General features: G+C 42.2%; 1 protein-coding gene across 1 annotated transcript in view; it reads right to left on the reverse strand.

The window, feature by feature from the left end:
- Positions 1-15,127, reverse strand: part of nlgn4xa (neuroligin 4 X-linked a) — a 254,586-nt gene that overhangs the window by 36,746 nt on the left and 202,713 nt on the right. The window contains exon 4 of the mRNA XM_061904746.1: positions 14,084-14,269. Within this exon, the coding sequence (XP_061760730.1) occupies positions 14,084-14,269 (186 nt within the window). The remainder of the gene's footprint in view (positions 1-14,083; positions 14,270-15,127) is intronic.

The raw sequence follows: 15,127 nt of genomic DNA on the forward strand, positions 1-15,127 counted from the left end.
GTCACCAGTGACTGCATTTGATTGGTGAAACGGAGTCAAACGTCACCAGTGACAGCATTTGATTGGTGAAACGGAGTCAAACGTCACCAGTGACTGCATTTGATTGGTGAAACGGAGTCAAACGTCACCAGTGACTGCATTTGATTGGTGAAACTGAGTCAAACGTTACCAGTGACTGCATTTGATTGGTGAAATGGAGTCAAACGTCACCAGTGACTGTATTTGATTGGTGTAACGGAGTCAAACGTCACCAGTGACTGCATTTGATTGGTGAAACGGAGTCAAACGTCACCAGTGACTGCATTTGATTGGTGTAACGGAGTCAAACGTCACCAGTGACTGCATTTGATTGGTGAAACTGAGTCAAACGTCACCAGTGACAGCATTTGATTGGTGAAACGGAGTCAAACGTCACCAGTGACAGCATTTGATTGGTAAAACGCAGGCATGTGATAGACCCTACTTTGAAGGTCTGTCTGACAAAACAAACAAAGCGCGCATTAACAGATTGATAAAAATCAGTAGCGAGTAGCGAGCTGAATGTAGATAAATGGAGCGGAGTAAAAGTAGCGTTTCTTCTCTATAAATATACTCAAGTAAAAGTAAAAGCATGCTGCATTAAAACTACTCTTAGAAGTACAATTTATCCCAAAAGTTACTCAAGTAGATGTAACGGAGTAAATGTAGCGCATTACTACCCACCTCTGACTTTCAGGGACATGAAGTTGTTTCTTTGCCGTTCCTCAAGTGTTGTGTGGGACTCTATGCAAGATGTTACGCACTTCAACTATGGAATTATTTTCCTTTTCCATTTCTTAAATGAGTGAGTTGAACACATACACGAGTGAATGCATGTGCCAAAGGTAAACTTCTCCGAATTCATGTTCAAAAAACCTATTGATCATTACAGTTGTTTTTTCCTGTGACATAAAATATTCCTTAAAGGCCTACTGAAATGAGATTTTCTTATTTAAACGGGGATGGCAGGTCCATTCTATGTGTCATACTTGATCATTTCGCGATATTGCCATATTTTTGCAGAAAAGATTTAGTAGAGAACATCGACGATAAAGTTCGCAACTTTTGGTGCTGATAAAAAAGCCTCGCCTTTACCGGAAGTCGCAGACGATGACGTCACAAGGGTGAGGGCTCCTCACGTCCTCACATTGTTTATAATGGGAGCCTCTGGCAGCAAACGCTATTCGGACCGAGAAAACGACAATTTCCCCATTAATTTGAGCCAGGATGAAAGATTTGTGGATGATGATATTGATAGCGAAGGACGAGAATTTTATTTTATAATAAAATAAAATAAAAAGCGACGGCTCCGGGCGGCGGCAGTGTGAGCGTTTCAGATGTAATTAGACACATTTACTGAGATAATTCTGTAAGATCCCTTATCTGCTTATTGTTTTAGTAGTGTTTTAGTGAGATTGTAAAGACATACCTCGAGGTCGAATGGCTGCGGTGAACACGCAGTGTCTCAGAGAGAAGGCGAGGAGCCAAGCTCACAGCTGCCTTTTAAACAGCTACTGCAGGAGGACGCATAATCCACTAATGTCTCCGGTAAGATATATATATCACAATTTTCCCATCCAAAAACATGCTGGTTGACGTAGAGAAACATGTTCGCTTGACCGCTCTGTGTTAAAAACAAAGAAACACCGGCTGTGTCTCGGTACTAAAGACAGCTGCAATACACTGCTTTCCACCAACAGCATTCTTCTTTATAGTCTCCATTATTAATTGAACAAAATGCAAAAGATTCAGCAACACAGAAGTCCAAATTACTGTGTAATTATGCGATGAAAAGAGACGACTTTTAGCCATAACTGGTGCTGAGCTACTATTTCCTGACAGTCCCTGACGTCACGCGCACGCGTCATCATTCCGCGACGTTTCCAACAGGATACCTCGCGGGAAATTTAAAATTGCAATTTAGTAAACTAAACCGGCCGTATTGGCATGTGTTGCTAGTGTTTTAGTGGGATTAAGTAGTACCTGGTAGTCGGAGGGGTGTGTCCACGGGTGTCTTGAGGCCAGTCTCTGAGGGAAGTCGACGGCAGCTGCATGGACGGCGCAAGGTCACGTGATCTCCGGTAAGAGGCCACTTTTTACCACAATTTTCTCACCGAAACCTGCCGGTTGACAAGTTGTCGGGAACCATGTTCGCTTGACCACTCTGATCCATAGCAAAGCTTCACCCCCGGCAATTTTATACGAGGGAACACCGTGTGTTTGTGTTGCTACATCTTTCTTCTTTGACGTCTCCATTATTAATTGAACAAATTGCAAAAGATTCAGCAACACAGATGTCCATAATACTGTGTAATTATGCGGTTAAAGCAGACGACTTTTAGCCGTGTGTGTGTGCGCAGCGCTAATATTTCCTTACAGTCCGTGACGTCACGCGTACACGTCATCATTCCGCGACGTTTTCAACAAGAAACTCCCGGGAAATGTAAAATTGTAATTTAGTAAACTAAAAAGGCCGTATTGGCATGTGTTGCAATGTTAATATTTTGTCATTGATATATAAACTATCAGACTGCGTGGTGGGTAATAGTGGGTTTCAGTAGGCCTTTAAATGCAGGGAACAATTTCCGGGGAATAATGACAGCCATTGTGTCTTGCTGTGGGAAAGGAACTTTCTCTATTCAACATCAACAAAGTCCCAGTACTCCTTCAAAGTCTAGGCGCGCACAGTGTAAATGTGGAAGTACTGGTAGATTTTCAACATGATATTCTCAATTCCAATATCAAGTGTGTCTGCACCATGGTGGACACAATGGTTCATTATGCGTGCTAAGCAACTCACGCCAATCAGCGTCTTATTCTGGAGCAACTTCTTCAAATGTGCATACACATTCTTCCCCCCCTTCGTTACGTCTGATTCGTCATGATCTGTGGTTTGGATTATGTTTTTTTATTTTCAATCAAAGACTCCTTCGGTTCCTGTTTTTTGCGCACCCTTGTTTGTTTTGGTTACCATGGTTACTTATTATTTCCACCTGCTTCTTTTTAGTGTTCACCCGCTCACCTGCTGCCTGAGCACTAATCAGAGGCATTATTTAAACCTGCCTCGCCCTCCAGTGAGTGATGGAGTATTATTTGCTGTATGCTGAGGACTGCCTTTTTTTGGAAGCTGAGAGCTATTCCCTGGATCCCGACTCCTGTCCCTGATTGCTGGTTTCTGGTTTATGTTTTCCTAGCCTTATTTTTTGAACATTAAAACCATGTTTTCATTTCCCAAGCTTTGTAATGACTGATTGGCATAATAATGCCGGGTTTGTCCCTCCGTGGATGCGTCGACAAGTACACAGCAATGGTAAGTTTCAATGATTTATTAAACTTAACAAAAGCAGGCTACAAACAAAAATACTGGAGCTAACAGACAAAATAAACCAAGGGCGCTAGCGTAAAAGCTAGGAATATCCATCCATCCATTTTCTACCGCTTATTCCTTTTTGGGGTCGCGGGGGGCGCTGGCACCTATCTCAGCTGCAATTGGGCGGAAGGCGGGGTACACCCTGGACAAGTCGCCACCTTATCGCAGGGCCAACACAGATAGACAGACAACATTCACACTCACATTCACACACTAGGGCCAATTTTAGTGTTGCCAATCAACCTATCCCCAGGTGCATGTTTTTGGAAGTGGGAGGAAGCTGGAGTACCCGGAGGGAACCCACGCATTCACGGGGAGAACATGCAAACTCCACACAGAAAGATCCCGAGCCTGGATTTGAACCCAGGACTGCAGGAACTTCGTATTGTGAGGCAGACGCACTAACCCCTCTTCCACCGTGAAATCTAAAGCTAGGAATAGCAAACATAAAAACTAAGACTGGCACAAAGGCACACAAAAAAAAGAAAAACAATTCATCAGCGTGAGAGCTGGAATAAAACAAAGGTTTAGCCTGAAAAGGTAGCGAGAATATACTTACGTGAAGTCAGTCGATACTGTTGCTAGAAGGCAAATTTATGGACCCAGACTGAACAAAGAAAAGAGGAAAGCTTATATAGGGAGAAATCAAGGGGAACCAGGTGTGTGTAGAAAACGAGGAGCAGGTGAAATCAATGTGTAACCATGATAATGGACTAAACAGGAAGTAAGTGGGTCAGAAGAGAGTGAAACAAAGATGGAAAAATAAACATGTGAAGATCTGAGTCACGGATCGCAACAAGCCCGTCATCTCTGCATCTTGGGGTTCGTCACCTACACCACCGCTTCGTGACATGATTCCTCTCAAGTTCGAGTTCCAATTTTCACCAGTAAATACTATAATGTTTCTGACAAATTATTTTTTTCTCAGTGTTTCAATCAAGTAATTTGCAATGGTAGTCAGATGTCTCATTAGGTGTGTCTTTCACCTCAAACAATGTTGATAGTAGACCACCTTTCTTCCAGTCAAAATACTGGATTATCAATCAATCAATCAATCAATGTTTATTTATATAGCCCCAAATCACAAATGTCTCAAAGGACTGCACAAATCATTACGACTACAACATCCTCGGAAGAACCCACAAAAGGGCAAGGAAAACTCACACCCAGTGGGCAGAGAGAATTCACATCCAGTGGGACGCCAGTGACAATGCTGACTTTGAGAATCCTTGGAGAGGACCTCAGATGTGGGCAACCCCCCCCCTCTAGGGGACCGAAAGCAATGGATGTCGAGCGGGTCTAACATGATACTGTGAAAGTTCAATCCATAGTGGCTCCAACACAGCCGCGAGAGTTCAGTTCAAGCGGATCCAAGACAGCAGCGAGAGTCCCGTCCACAGGAAACCATCTCAAGCGGATCAGCAGCGTAGAGATGTCCCCAACCGATACACAGGCGAGCGGTCCATCCTGGGTCTCGCCTCTGGACAGCCAGTACTTCATCCATGGTCATCGGACCGGACCCCCTCCACAAGGGAGGGGGGGACATAGGAGAAAGAAAAGAAGCGGCAGATCAACTGGTCTAAAAAGGAGGTCTATTTAAAGGCTAGAGTATACAGATGAGTTTTAAGGTGAGACTTAAATGCTTCTACTGAGGTAGCATCTCGAACTGTTACCGGGAGGGCATTCCAGAGTACTGGAGCCCGAACGGAAAACGCTCTGGGAATTATGACTGGGAATATTTTCACTGCACTATGGTTACTCCCATCTGTAGCGATGCCACAGTACTTTATTTCTTTGAGCGTCTCTAGTGAAATGTTGATGCTGTGGGGTGCGATAACACTGTTGACAATCGCCTCTGTTTTGGTGCGTGCACTTGAATATTTTGTTGCCGTGTCTGAGTCTGAGAATGCTTTTTTTCAACAAAGCACTGGTGCAATCCATCGACTTGTAAAGGCCTACTGAAACCCACTACTACCGACCACGCAGTCCGATAGTTTATATATCAATGATGAAATATTAACATTGCAACACATGCCAATACGGCCTTTTTAGTTTACCAAATTGCAATTTTAAATTTCCAGCAGATTCCTGTTAAAAACGTCGCAGATTGTGACGTCACGGACTCTCAGGAAATATAAGCGCAGCACTATTTGCGGCTAAAAGTCGTCTCTTTTCATCGCGCAATTACACAGTAATCTGGACATCTATGTTGCTGAATCTTTTGCAATTTGTTCAATTAATAATGGAGAAGTCAAAGTAGAAAGATGGAGTTGGGAAGCTTTAGCCTTTAGCCACACAAACACAGGGTGATTCCTTGCTCAAAATTCCCGGAGGTGAAGCTTTACTATGGATCAGAGCGGTCAAGCGAACATGGTTCCCGACCACTTGTCAACCGTCAGGTTTCGGTGAGAAAATTGGGTTAAAAAGTTGCCTTTTACCGGAGATCTGTGGAGTTTGCGCCGTCCTTGTATCTGCCGTCGTCTTCCCTCAGACACTGGCCTCAAGACACCCGTGGACACACCGCTCCGACTATCAGGTACTATTTAATCTCACTAAAACACTAGCAACACAATAGAAAGATAAGGGATTTCCCAGAATTATCCTAGTAAATGTGTCTAAAAACATCTGAATCCATCCCAATGCAATCGCCTTTTTTTTTTTCTAGTCCTTCGCTATCAATATCCATCCATCCATCCATTTTCTACCGCTTATTCCCTTTCGGGGTCGCGGGGGGCGCTGGCGCCTATCTCAGCTACAATCGGGCGGAAGGCGGGGTACACCCTGGACAAGTCGCCACCTCATCGCAGGGCCAACACAGATAGACAGACAACATTCACACTCACATTCACACACTAGGGCCAATTTAGTGTTGCCAATCAACCTATCCCCAGGTGCATGTCTTTGGAAGTGGGAGGAAGCCGGACTACCCGGAGGGAACCCACGCATTCACGGGGAGAACATGCAAACTCCACACAGAAAGATCCCGAGCCTGGATTTGAACCCAGGACTGCAGGACCTTTGTATTGTGAGGCAGACGCACTAACCCCTCTGCCACCGTGAAGCCTATCAATATCATCATCCACAAATCTTTCATCCTCGCTCAAATTAATGGGAAAATTGTCCTTTTTCTCGGTCCGAATAGCTCTTGCTGCTGGAAACTCCCATTATAAACAATGTGAGGACGTGAGGAGCCCTCACCCTTGTGACGTCATCGTTTGCGACTTCTGGTAAAGGCAAGGCTTTTTTATCAGCACCAAAAGTTGTGAACTTTATCGTCGATGTTCTCTACTAAATCATTTCAGCAAAAATATGGCAATATCGCGAAATGATCAAGTATGACACATAGAATGGACCTGCTATCCCCGTTTAAATAAGAAAATCTCAATTCAATAGGCCTTTAACTGTTATGGTGTTTGACTGCGTGGAATGCTAAAACAACCTCTGCTGCGTTTACGATGCCTTCTACTTTTCTAGGTCGCACAAAATACTCTGTCAATTTAGCAGATGAGCTCTCGCTCTGCACAGCTGTTTTGTGATATGGGCTTGTAGATCTTTGGCCCCTTTATTTGCCACAGATACATACGCTCCTGCTTTGCACACAGTGCATTCTGCTTCCCATGTGTCACGGCCAGGACAAAAACAAGAATACTTTTTCCGCAAATTATCCGTGAAGTTGCATTTACGTTACGGCATCTCTCTTGTGTCCTGTCTGTCTCTCCACTCCCTCGCTCTCTCTGTCCCTGCCCCTCCCTCACGAATGTTGCTGCTTGCGCAAGCCTCCACAATTTGTTTTGATTTCAACCCCTCTTTAACCCTGAACATACATTGAAAATACACACAACCCTAACTCAAAATGCCGGACATTTGAGGCCTTTAAAGGCCTACTGAAATGAGATTTTCTCATTTAAACGGGGATAGCAGGTCCATTCTATGTGTCATACTTGATCATTTCGCGATATTGCCATATTTTTGCTGAAAGGATTTAGTAGAGAACATCGATGATAAAGTTTGCAACTTTTGGTCGCTAATAGAAAAGCCCTGCCTTTACCGGAAGTAGCAGACGATGTGGGCGTGACGTCACAGGTTGTAGGGCTCCACACATATTCCCATTGTTTATAATGGGAGCCTCCAGAAGTAAGAGCAATTCAGACCAAGAAAGTGACAATTTCCTCATTAGTTTGCGCGAGGATGAAAGATTTGTGAATTAGGATATTGATAGTGAAGGACTAGAAAAAAAAAACGGCAGTGTGAGCGTTTCAGATGTAATTAGACACATTTACTAGGATAATTCCCACTGTCCCACTGGGTGTGAGTTTTCTTTGCCCTTATGTGGGCCTACCGAGGATGTCGTGGTGGTTTGTGCAGCCCTTTGAGACACTAGTGATTTAGGGCTATATAAGTAAACATTAATTGATTGATTGATGATAATTCTGGAAGATCCCTTATCTGCTTATTGTTTTAATAGTGTTTTAGTGAGATTTTAAAGATTGTAAAGACATACCTGGAGGTCGGATGGCTGCAGTGAACACGAAGTGTCTCAGAGAGAAGCCGAGGAGCCAAGCTCACAGCTGCCTTTTAAACAGCTGCTGCAGAACGACGAATAATCCAATTATTTCCCCGGTAAGATGTATATCACAATCTCCCCATCCAAAAACATGTTGGTTGACATAGAGCAGGGGTAGGGAACCTATGGCTCTAGAGCCAGATGTGGCTCTTTTGATGACTGCATCTGGCTCTCGGATACATCTGAGCTGACATTGCTTAACACGATAAGTAATGAATAATTCCACTTGTGAAGTGAAGTGAAGTGAATTATATTTATATAGGGCTTTTTCTCTAGTGACTCAAAGCGCTTTACATAGTGAAACCCAATATCTAAGTTACATTCAAACCAGTGTGGGTGGCACTGGGAGCAGGTGGGTAAAGTGTCTTGCCCAAGGACACAACGGCAGTGACTAGGTTGGCGGGAGCGGGAATCGAACCTGCAACCCTCAAGTTGCTGGCACGGCCACTCTACCAAACGAGCTAAACCGTGTTAAAAATCACAGTGTCAAAAATAACGTTCAAAATATAAAAAATTCTCATGCTTTTTTATGTTCAAGAAGTTGCGTTAATGGTAAGAAGTTATTTATTTATTATTGGTTAGTGTGGGGCTTGCCCTCCTGGGGGTTCTTCAGACCACCAAAAGCCTGTTTTAGGGTTACAATATTGTTTTATTAGATTTTTCTCTCAGTTGCTTTCCAGCAATTGTCTTTTTCTCTTTCGTCCTCACTCGCGCTCTGGCTCCAGCCCCAACCCCAACCCTGTCCCTCCTCTTGGCTGCTGCTTATAACAGAGTGACAGGTGATTAGATAACAAGGCCCAGGTGGGCCGTCTACGCACCTGTCGCTGATTTCGAGGCCGGTCCTGGCAACATCCTGCTTTGCTGCAGGCCCGCAGGCTACGCCCCCTCCACAGTTAGCTTCAGAATAACAATGTTATTATGAAGAATAAGAGACCTATTATACTCTGGAAATGTTGGTCTTACTTAAAAATGCACGCGTTTAGTTGTGTTCAGTGTTAAAAAATATATATATGGCTCTTAGGGAAATACATTTTTAAATATTTGGCTTCTTGGCTCTTTCAGCCAAAAATGTTCCCGACCCCTGGCATAGAGAAAACATTTTCGCTTGACCGCTCTGCTTCACAACAAACAAAGAAACACCGGCTGTGTCTCGGTGCTAAAGACAGCTGCAATCCACCGCTTTCCACCAACAAAATTGTTCTTTATAGTCTCCATTATTAAATAAACAAATTGCAAAAGATTCAGCAACACGGATGTCCAAAAAACTGTGTAATGACGCCATGAACAGAGACGACCTTTAGTCGTGTTTGGTGCAGCGCTAATATTTCCTTACAGTCCGTGATATCACGCCTACGCGTCATCATTCCGCGACGTTTTCAACAAGAAACTCACGGGAAATTTAAAATTGCAATTTAGTAAACTAAAAAGGCCGTATTGGCATGTGTTGCAATGTTAATATTTCATCATTGATATATAAACTATCAGACTGCGTGGTCGGTAGTAGTGGGTTTCAGTAGGCCTTTAAGAAACCCCGCCCAGACAGCCCCGCAAAAGAGGACATGTCCGGGGAAAAGAGGACGCATGGTCAGCCTAAACAATACTTCATTTACGTTCCGTAACCTGTATAATAACTAAGCTTTACAACATTGATATTGTAAGAGCGAACACTTAGGAAATGTTTTACTAGCGTAGGAACACATTGCAATGCTACGGTATTAGCTGTTAGCTAACTAGCTACAACAAGAGGTAAGCTAGCAACTGTGTCAACAGCTGAATGTTTTTTGAGTTTGTAATGCACAACGTATTGTGATAGGACATTTTGTCCTGACTGAAAAACATGACCAATTTTATTAAAGTATCTGTTAATGATTATTTTATTTTTTGTTTGTACACAGCGAGCTCAACAGCGTATGTACTTACTCGATAGACAGGTGTCTGTTTGGTCAAGCTGGTCGGGGCCGTTTCCAGTTGACTTTGGTTAAGCACACCATAAATTCAGCATAGCTGGGCTCCAAATTCCACAATTGTCAGTTTTTTTTTAGCTTACAAGCTTTTATTTTGGACATCAACCATCTGTTTTGACTGACTTTTTATCAAGACACAAGATCTCAGATGATATAGCCAGGTCTATTGTCGGCGCGATAAGGAGTCAAAGCAGGCGGACGAGCGTGCCTCTCCCGAAAACCTCCCGGGACAAATTTTCTCCCGAAAATCTCCCCAAATTCTGGCGGAGCTGGAGGCCACGCCCCCTCCAAGTCCATGCGGACCCGAGTGACGTGTCGACAGCCTGTTTTCACGCCCGCTTTCCCACAATACAAACAGAGTGCCTACCCAATGACGTTATAACTCTAGAATTATAGAGGGCGAGTTATTGGTTTCTTATGTGGGTTTATTGTTAGGCAGTCTCATTAATGTCTTCCCAGCGCGGCAACAACACACAACAACAGCAGTCAGGTTTTCGTCTACCGTGAAGCAGTTTGTCTGCCGTAAACAGCAATGTTGTGACACTCTTAAACAGGACAATACTGCCATCTACTGTGCATGCATATGTGACAGAAACATCTACGGCTTTTACAGCAGTGGTTCAAAACCTTTTTTCAGAGATGTACGCCCTGTGAACATTTTTTTAATTCAAGTACCCCCTAATCAGAGCAAAGCATTTTTGGTTGAAAAACAAAAAAAAGATAAAGAAGTAAAATACAGCACTATGTCATCAGTTTCTGATTTATTAAATTGTATAACAGTGCAAAATATTGCTCATGTGTAGTGGTCTTTCTTGAATTATTTGGAAAAAAAGATATAAAAATAACTACAAACTGGTTGAAAAATAAACAAGTGATTCAATTATAAATAAAGATTTCTACACATACTGCGATGAGGTGGCGACTTGTCCAGGGTGTAGACCGCCTTCTGCCCGATTGTAGCTGAGATAGGCACCAGCACCCCCCGCGACCCCAAAGGGAATAAGCGGTAGAAAATGGATGGATGGATGGGTATAACAATGCAAAATATTGCTCATTTGTAGTGGTCTTTAATGAACTATTTGGAAAAAAAGATATAAAAATAACTAAAAACTTGTTGAAAAATAAACAAGTGATTCAATTATAAATAAAGATTTCTACACATACTGCGATGAGGTGGCGACTTGTCCAGGGTGTAGACCGCCTTCCACCCGATTGTAGCTGAGATAGACACCAGCACCCCCCGCGACCGCAAAGGGAATAAGCGGTAGAAAATGGATGGATGGATGGGTATAACAATGCAAAATATTGCTCATTTGTAGTGGTCTTTAATGAACTATTTGGAAAAAAAGATATAAAAATAACTAAAACTTGTTGAAAAATAAACAAGTGATTCAATTATAAATAAAGATTTCTACACATACTAAGATGAGGTGGCGACTTGTCCAGGGTGTAGACCGCCTTCCACCCGATTGTAGCTGAGATAGGCACCAGTACCCCCCGCGACCCCAAAGGGAATAAGCGGTAGAAATGGATGGATGGATGGGTATAACAATGCAAAATATTGCTCATTTGTAGTGGTCTTTAATGAACTATTTGGAAAAAAAGATATAAAAATAACTAAAACTTGTTGAAAAATAAACAAGTGATTCAATTATAAATAAAGATTTCTACACATACTAAGATGAGGTAGCGACTTGTCCAGGGTGTAGACCGCCTTCCGCCCGATTGTAGCTGAGATAGGCACCAGCGACCCCAAAGGGAATAAGCGGTAGAAATGGATGGATGGATAGCTGTAAATATACTCCTCCCCTCTTAACCACGCCCCCAAAACGTCTTCCAAGACAAACTAAGCAGTCCAGTTGCGATTGATTGAATGCCATTGTAAGGAATTTTTGGGAAAATCCATCTTTTTTTAAATTTTTTTTTTTTTAAAAAAGCACGATTCTTCTGGCACACACTCGCAGCAACTTCTAATTTGAAGTCGCAATGCACAAATAAAGAAAAGTTAAAAGTAAGGCACATTTTACTTCATTTGAGGATAAGCGTTTTTCTAGGGACTTGTGCTGGTTAAAACAAAAAATAAGAGGGCATTTTTGGTCTTAGAGTCATACCTCCTTTGGACTTCAAATGCTCAAACGATAAATTCAAATGAGGGATTCACACAAAGACCTTTCAGTAAGCGTTTACTATATATAGAGACAACTGCAAATGTAACAGGTCTGAGAACGTCACAGGACTGACATCTTCCAAATGGAACGTTTGGAGGAAGTAGGGAGGATGGCAAGAGTTTTGTAAATATCTCTGCAATGCCTCCCTGTTTTTTTTTTTTCAAATGTTCAGGATTAAAACACATACCAAATACAAACCCCGTTTCCATATGAGTTGGGAAATTGTGTTAGATGTAAATATAAACGGAATACAATGATTTGCAAATCATTTTCAACCCATATTCAGTTGAATATGCTACAAAGATAACATATTTGATGTTCAAACTGATAACATTTTTTTTTTTGCAAATAGTCATTAACTTTAGAATTTGATGCCAGCAACACGTGACAAAGAAGTTGGGAAAGGAGGCAATACATACTGATAAACTTGAGGAATGCTCATCAAACACTTATATGGAACATCCCACAGGTGTGCAGGCTAATTGGGAACAGGTGGGTGCCATGATTGGGTATAAAAGCAGCTTCCATGAAATGCTAAGTAATTCACAAACAAGGATGGGGTGAGGGTCACCCCTTTGTAAGCAAATTGTCGAACAGTTTTAGAACAACATTTCTCAACGAGGAATTGCAAGGAATTTGGGGATTTTACCCTCTACGGTCCGTAAAAACATCGAAAAGTTCTGAGAATCTGGAGAAATCACTGCACGTAAGCGATGATATTATGAATTTTTGATCCCTCAGGCGGTAATGCATCAAAAACTGACATCAGTGTGTAAAGGATATCACCACATGGGCTCAGGAACACTTCATAAAACCACTACAGTTGGTCGCTACATCTGTAAGTGCAAGTTAAAACTCTACTATGCAAAGCCAAACCCATTTATCAACAATATCCTGAAACGCCGCTGGTATGGCTGGGCCCGAGCTCACCTAAGACGGACTGATGCAAAGTGGAAAGGTGTTCTGTGGTCTGACGAGTCCACATTTCAAATTATATTTGGAAACAGAGGACGTGGTGTCCTCCAGAACGAAGAGGAAAATAACCATTCGGATTGTTGTAGGCGCAAAGTTCAAAAGCCAGCATCTGTGATGGTATGGGGGTGTAATAGTGCCCAAGGCATGGGTATCTTACACATCTGTAAACGCACCTTTAATGCTGAAATGTACATAAAGGTTTTGGAGCAACATATGTTGTCATCCAAGCAACGTTATCATGGACGCCCCTGCTTATTTCAGCAAGACAACTTCGTAAAAAAAGAGTGCGGGTACTTTCCTGGTCCGCCTGCAGTCCAGACCTGTCTCCCATTGAAAATGTGTGGCACATTATGAAGCTTAAAATACGACAGCGGAGACCCCGGACTGTTGAATGACTGAAGCTCTACATAAAACAAGAATGGGAAAGAATTCATCTTTTAAAACTTCAACAATTAGTTTCCTGAGTTCCCAAACGTTTATTGAGTGTTGTTAAAAGAAAAGGTGATGTAACACAGTGGTGAACATGCCCTTTCCCAACTACTTTGGCACATGTTGCAGCCATGAAAAAAAAAAAAAGTTTATGAGTCAAATATCTTGTCTTTTTAGTGCATTTAATAGAATATGGGTTGAAAATTATTTGCAAATCCGTTTATATTTTTCCAATCTAACACAATTTCCCAACTCATATGGAAACAGCGTTTGTACAAATAAGCAGGTACCAGTCAGTTAAAATGTGGTTTTGCATTATAGGGCCCCTATAAGCTCCCTCCATAATGTGAAAAGTTGGCATGGGAAGTACAGACATTCTCCTACCTAGCCATTTTTTTTTTCATAAATCACGATGGTATAAATAGAGACATAGGTTTTATATACATGTATACATGAGACCCCTGAAAAATGTGGTGATCACCATACATTTAATGTACTGTGATGACTTAAGTCCAAACACAACCAGACTTTGGCAACGGATGAAATCCTGTACACATGTTGGAAAATCTCAGTGCGTGCGAGTGAATAGATGTACCTTCAGAGTAATGCGAGAGGGTCAGCAGGCTGACACATGAGGCCCCAGCACCAGAGCCGAAAATGGTAACTCGCTTCGGGTCTCCTTTGAAGGCCTGGATGTTTTCTTTGATCCACCTGAGAGCCTGGATTTGATCCAGCAGTCCGTAGTTGCCTTTGGCCGCCTGGTCTCCAGTGCTCAGAAACCCTGCAGTGATGAAAAAAGACAGGAGATAAACTTCAGCTTACAACCTGCAGGTTTGATTGAACGTGGTTTGTACGGACAGAACAGACGATATTTCTCCTTTATGAACGACTGTTATGCCATTGTAAATCACAGCAACAGGGGGATTTTCATTTCAATGATATTTGCCGCATCTCCAGGCAGCTCTGGACACATTGAGGCTAATGCACCGGTTTAGAACTTCACAAGCAGGTGTAATCAATGGCTACGTTCCCAAAAATAAACCCACAGAAAGTAAGAATCCGACAAGCAATATCAGTAATGTGTGTTTATGAGCCACGAGGCACAACTCATTTCCAATGGCTGCCCACATTAGATTGGTTGCAAGCTCATCCCTATTCTCTGGTAACTTGTATGAATAAGCAAACCGATTGGGTCTTTTTAAAAGGGCTGCCTGGGGGCATCTGTGGGCTTTTCTTTGCCAGTGCTTAGATCAGCAAGAGTGTTTCCCGGCAAGTTGAACAAAAGTTTGACAAATTTAGTATCAACTGCAAAAGATAAGGACCGTCGGGTCAGTGATGAGAATATAAATAATACAGGTCGAAAGACAGCAGGTGGTACTTGAAGGTATGCCAAGGCGTATGTAAAAAAGTTTTCTTTTTAATTCTAAAAGTAGCAATAATTCAAAAATCCTTTATAAATACATTTATTGAATAATACTTCAGCAAAATATGAATGTAAGTTCATAAACTGTGAAAAGAAATGCAACAATGCAATATTCAGTGTTGACAGCTAGATTTTTTTGTGGACATGTTCCATAAATATTGATGTTAAAAATTTCTTTTTTTGTGAAGAAATGTTTGGAATGAAGTTCATGAATCC

This window comes from Nerophis ophidion, linkage group LG06, assembly GCF_033978795.1.
Source record: "Nerophis ophidion isolate RoL-2023_Sa linkage group LG06, RoL_Noph_v1.0, whole genome shotgun sequence".
NCBI classification, from domain to species: domain Eukaryota; kingdom Metazoa; phylum Chordata; class Actinopteri; order Syngnathiformes; family Syngnathidae; genus Nerophis; species Nerophis ophidion.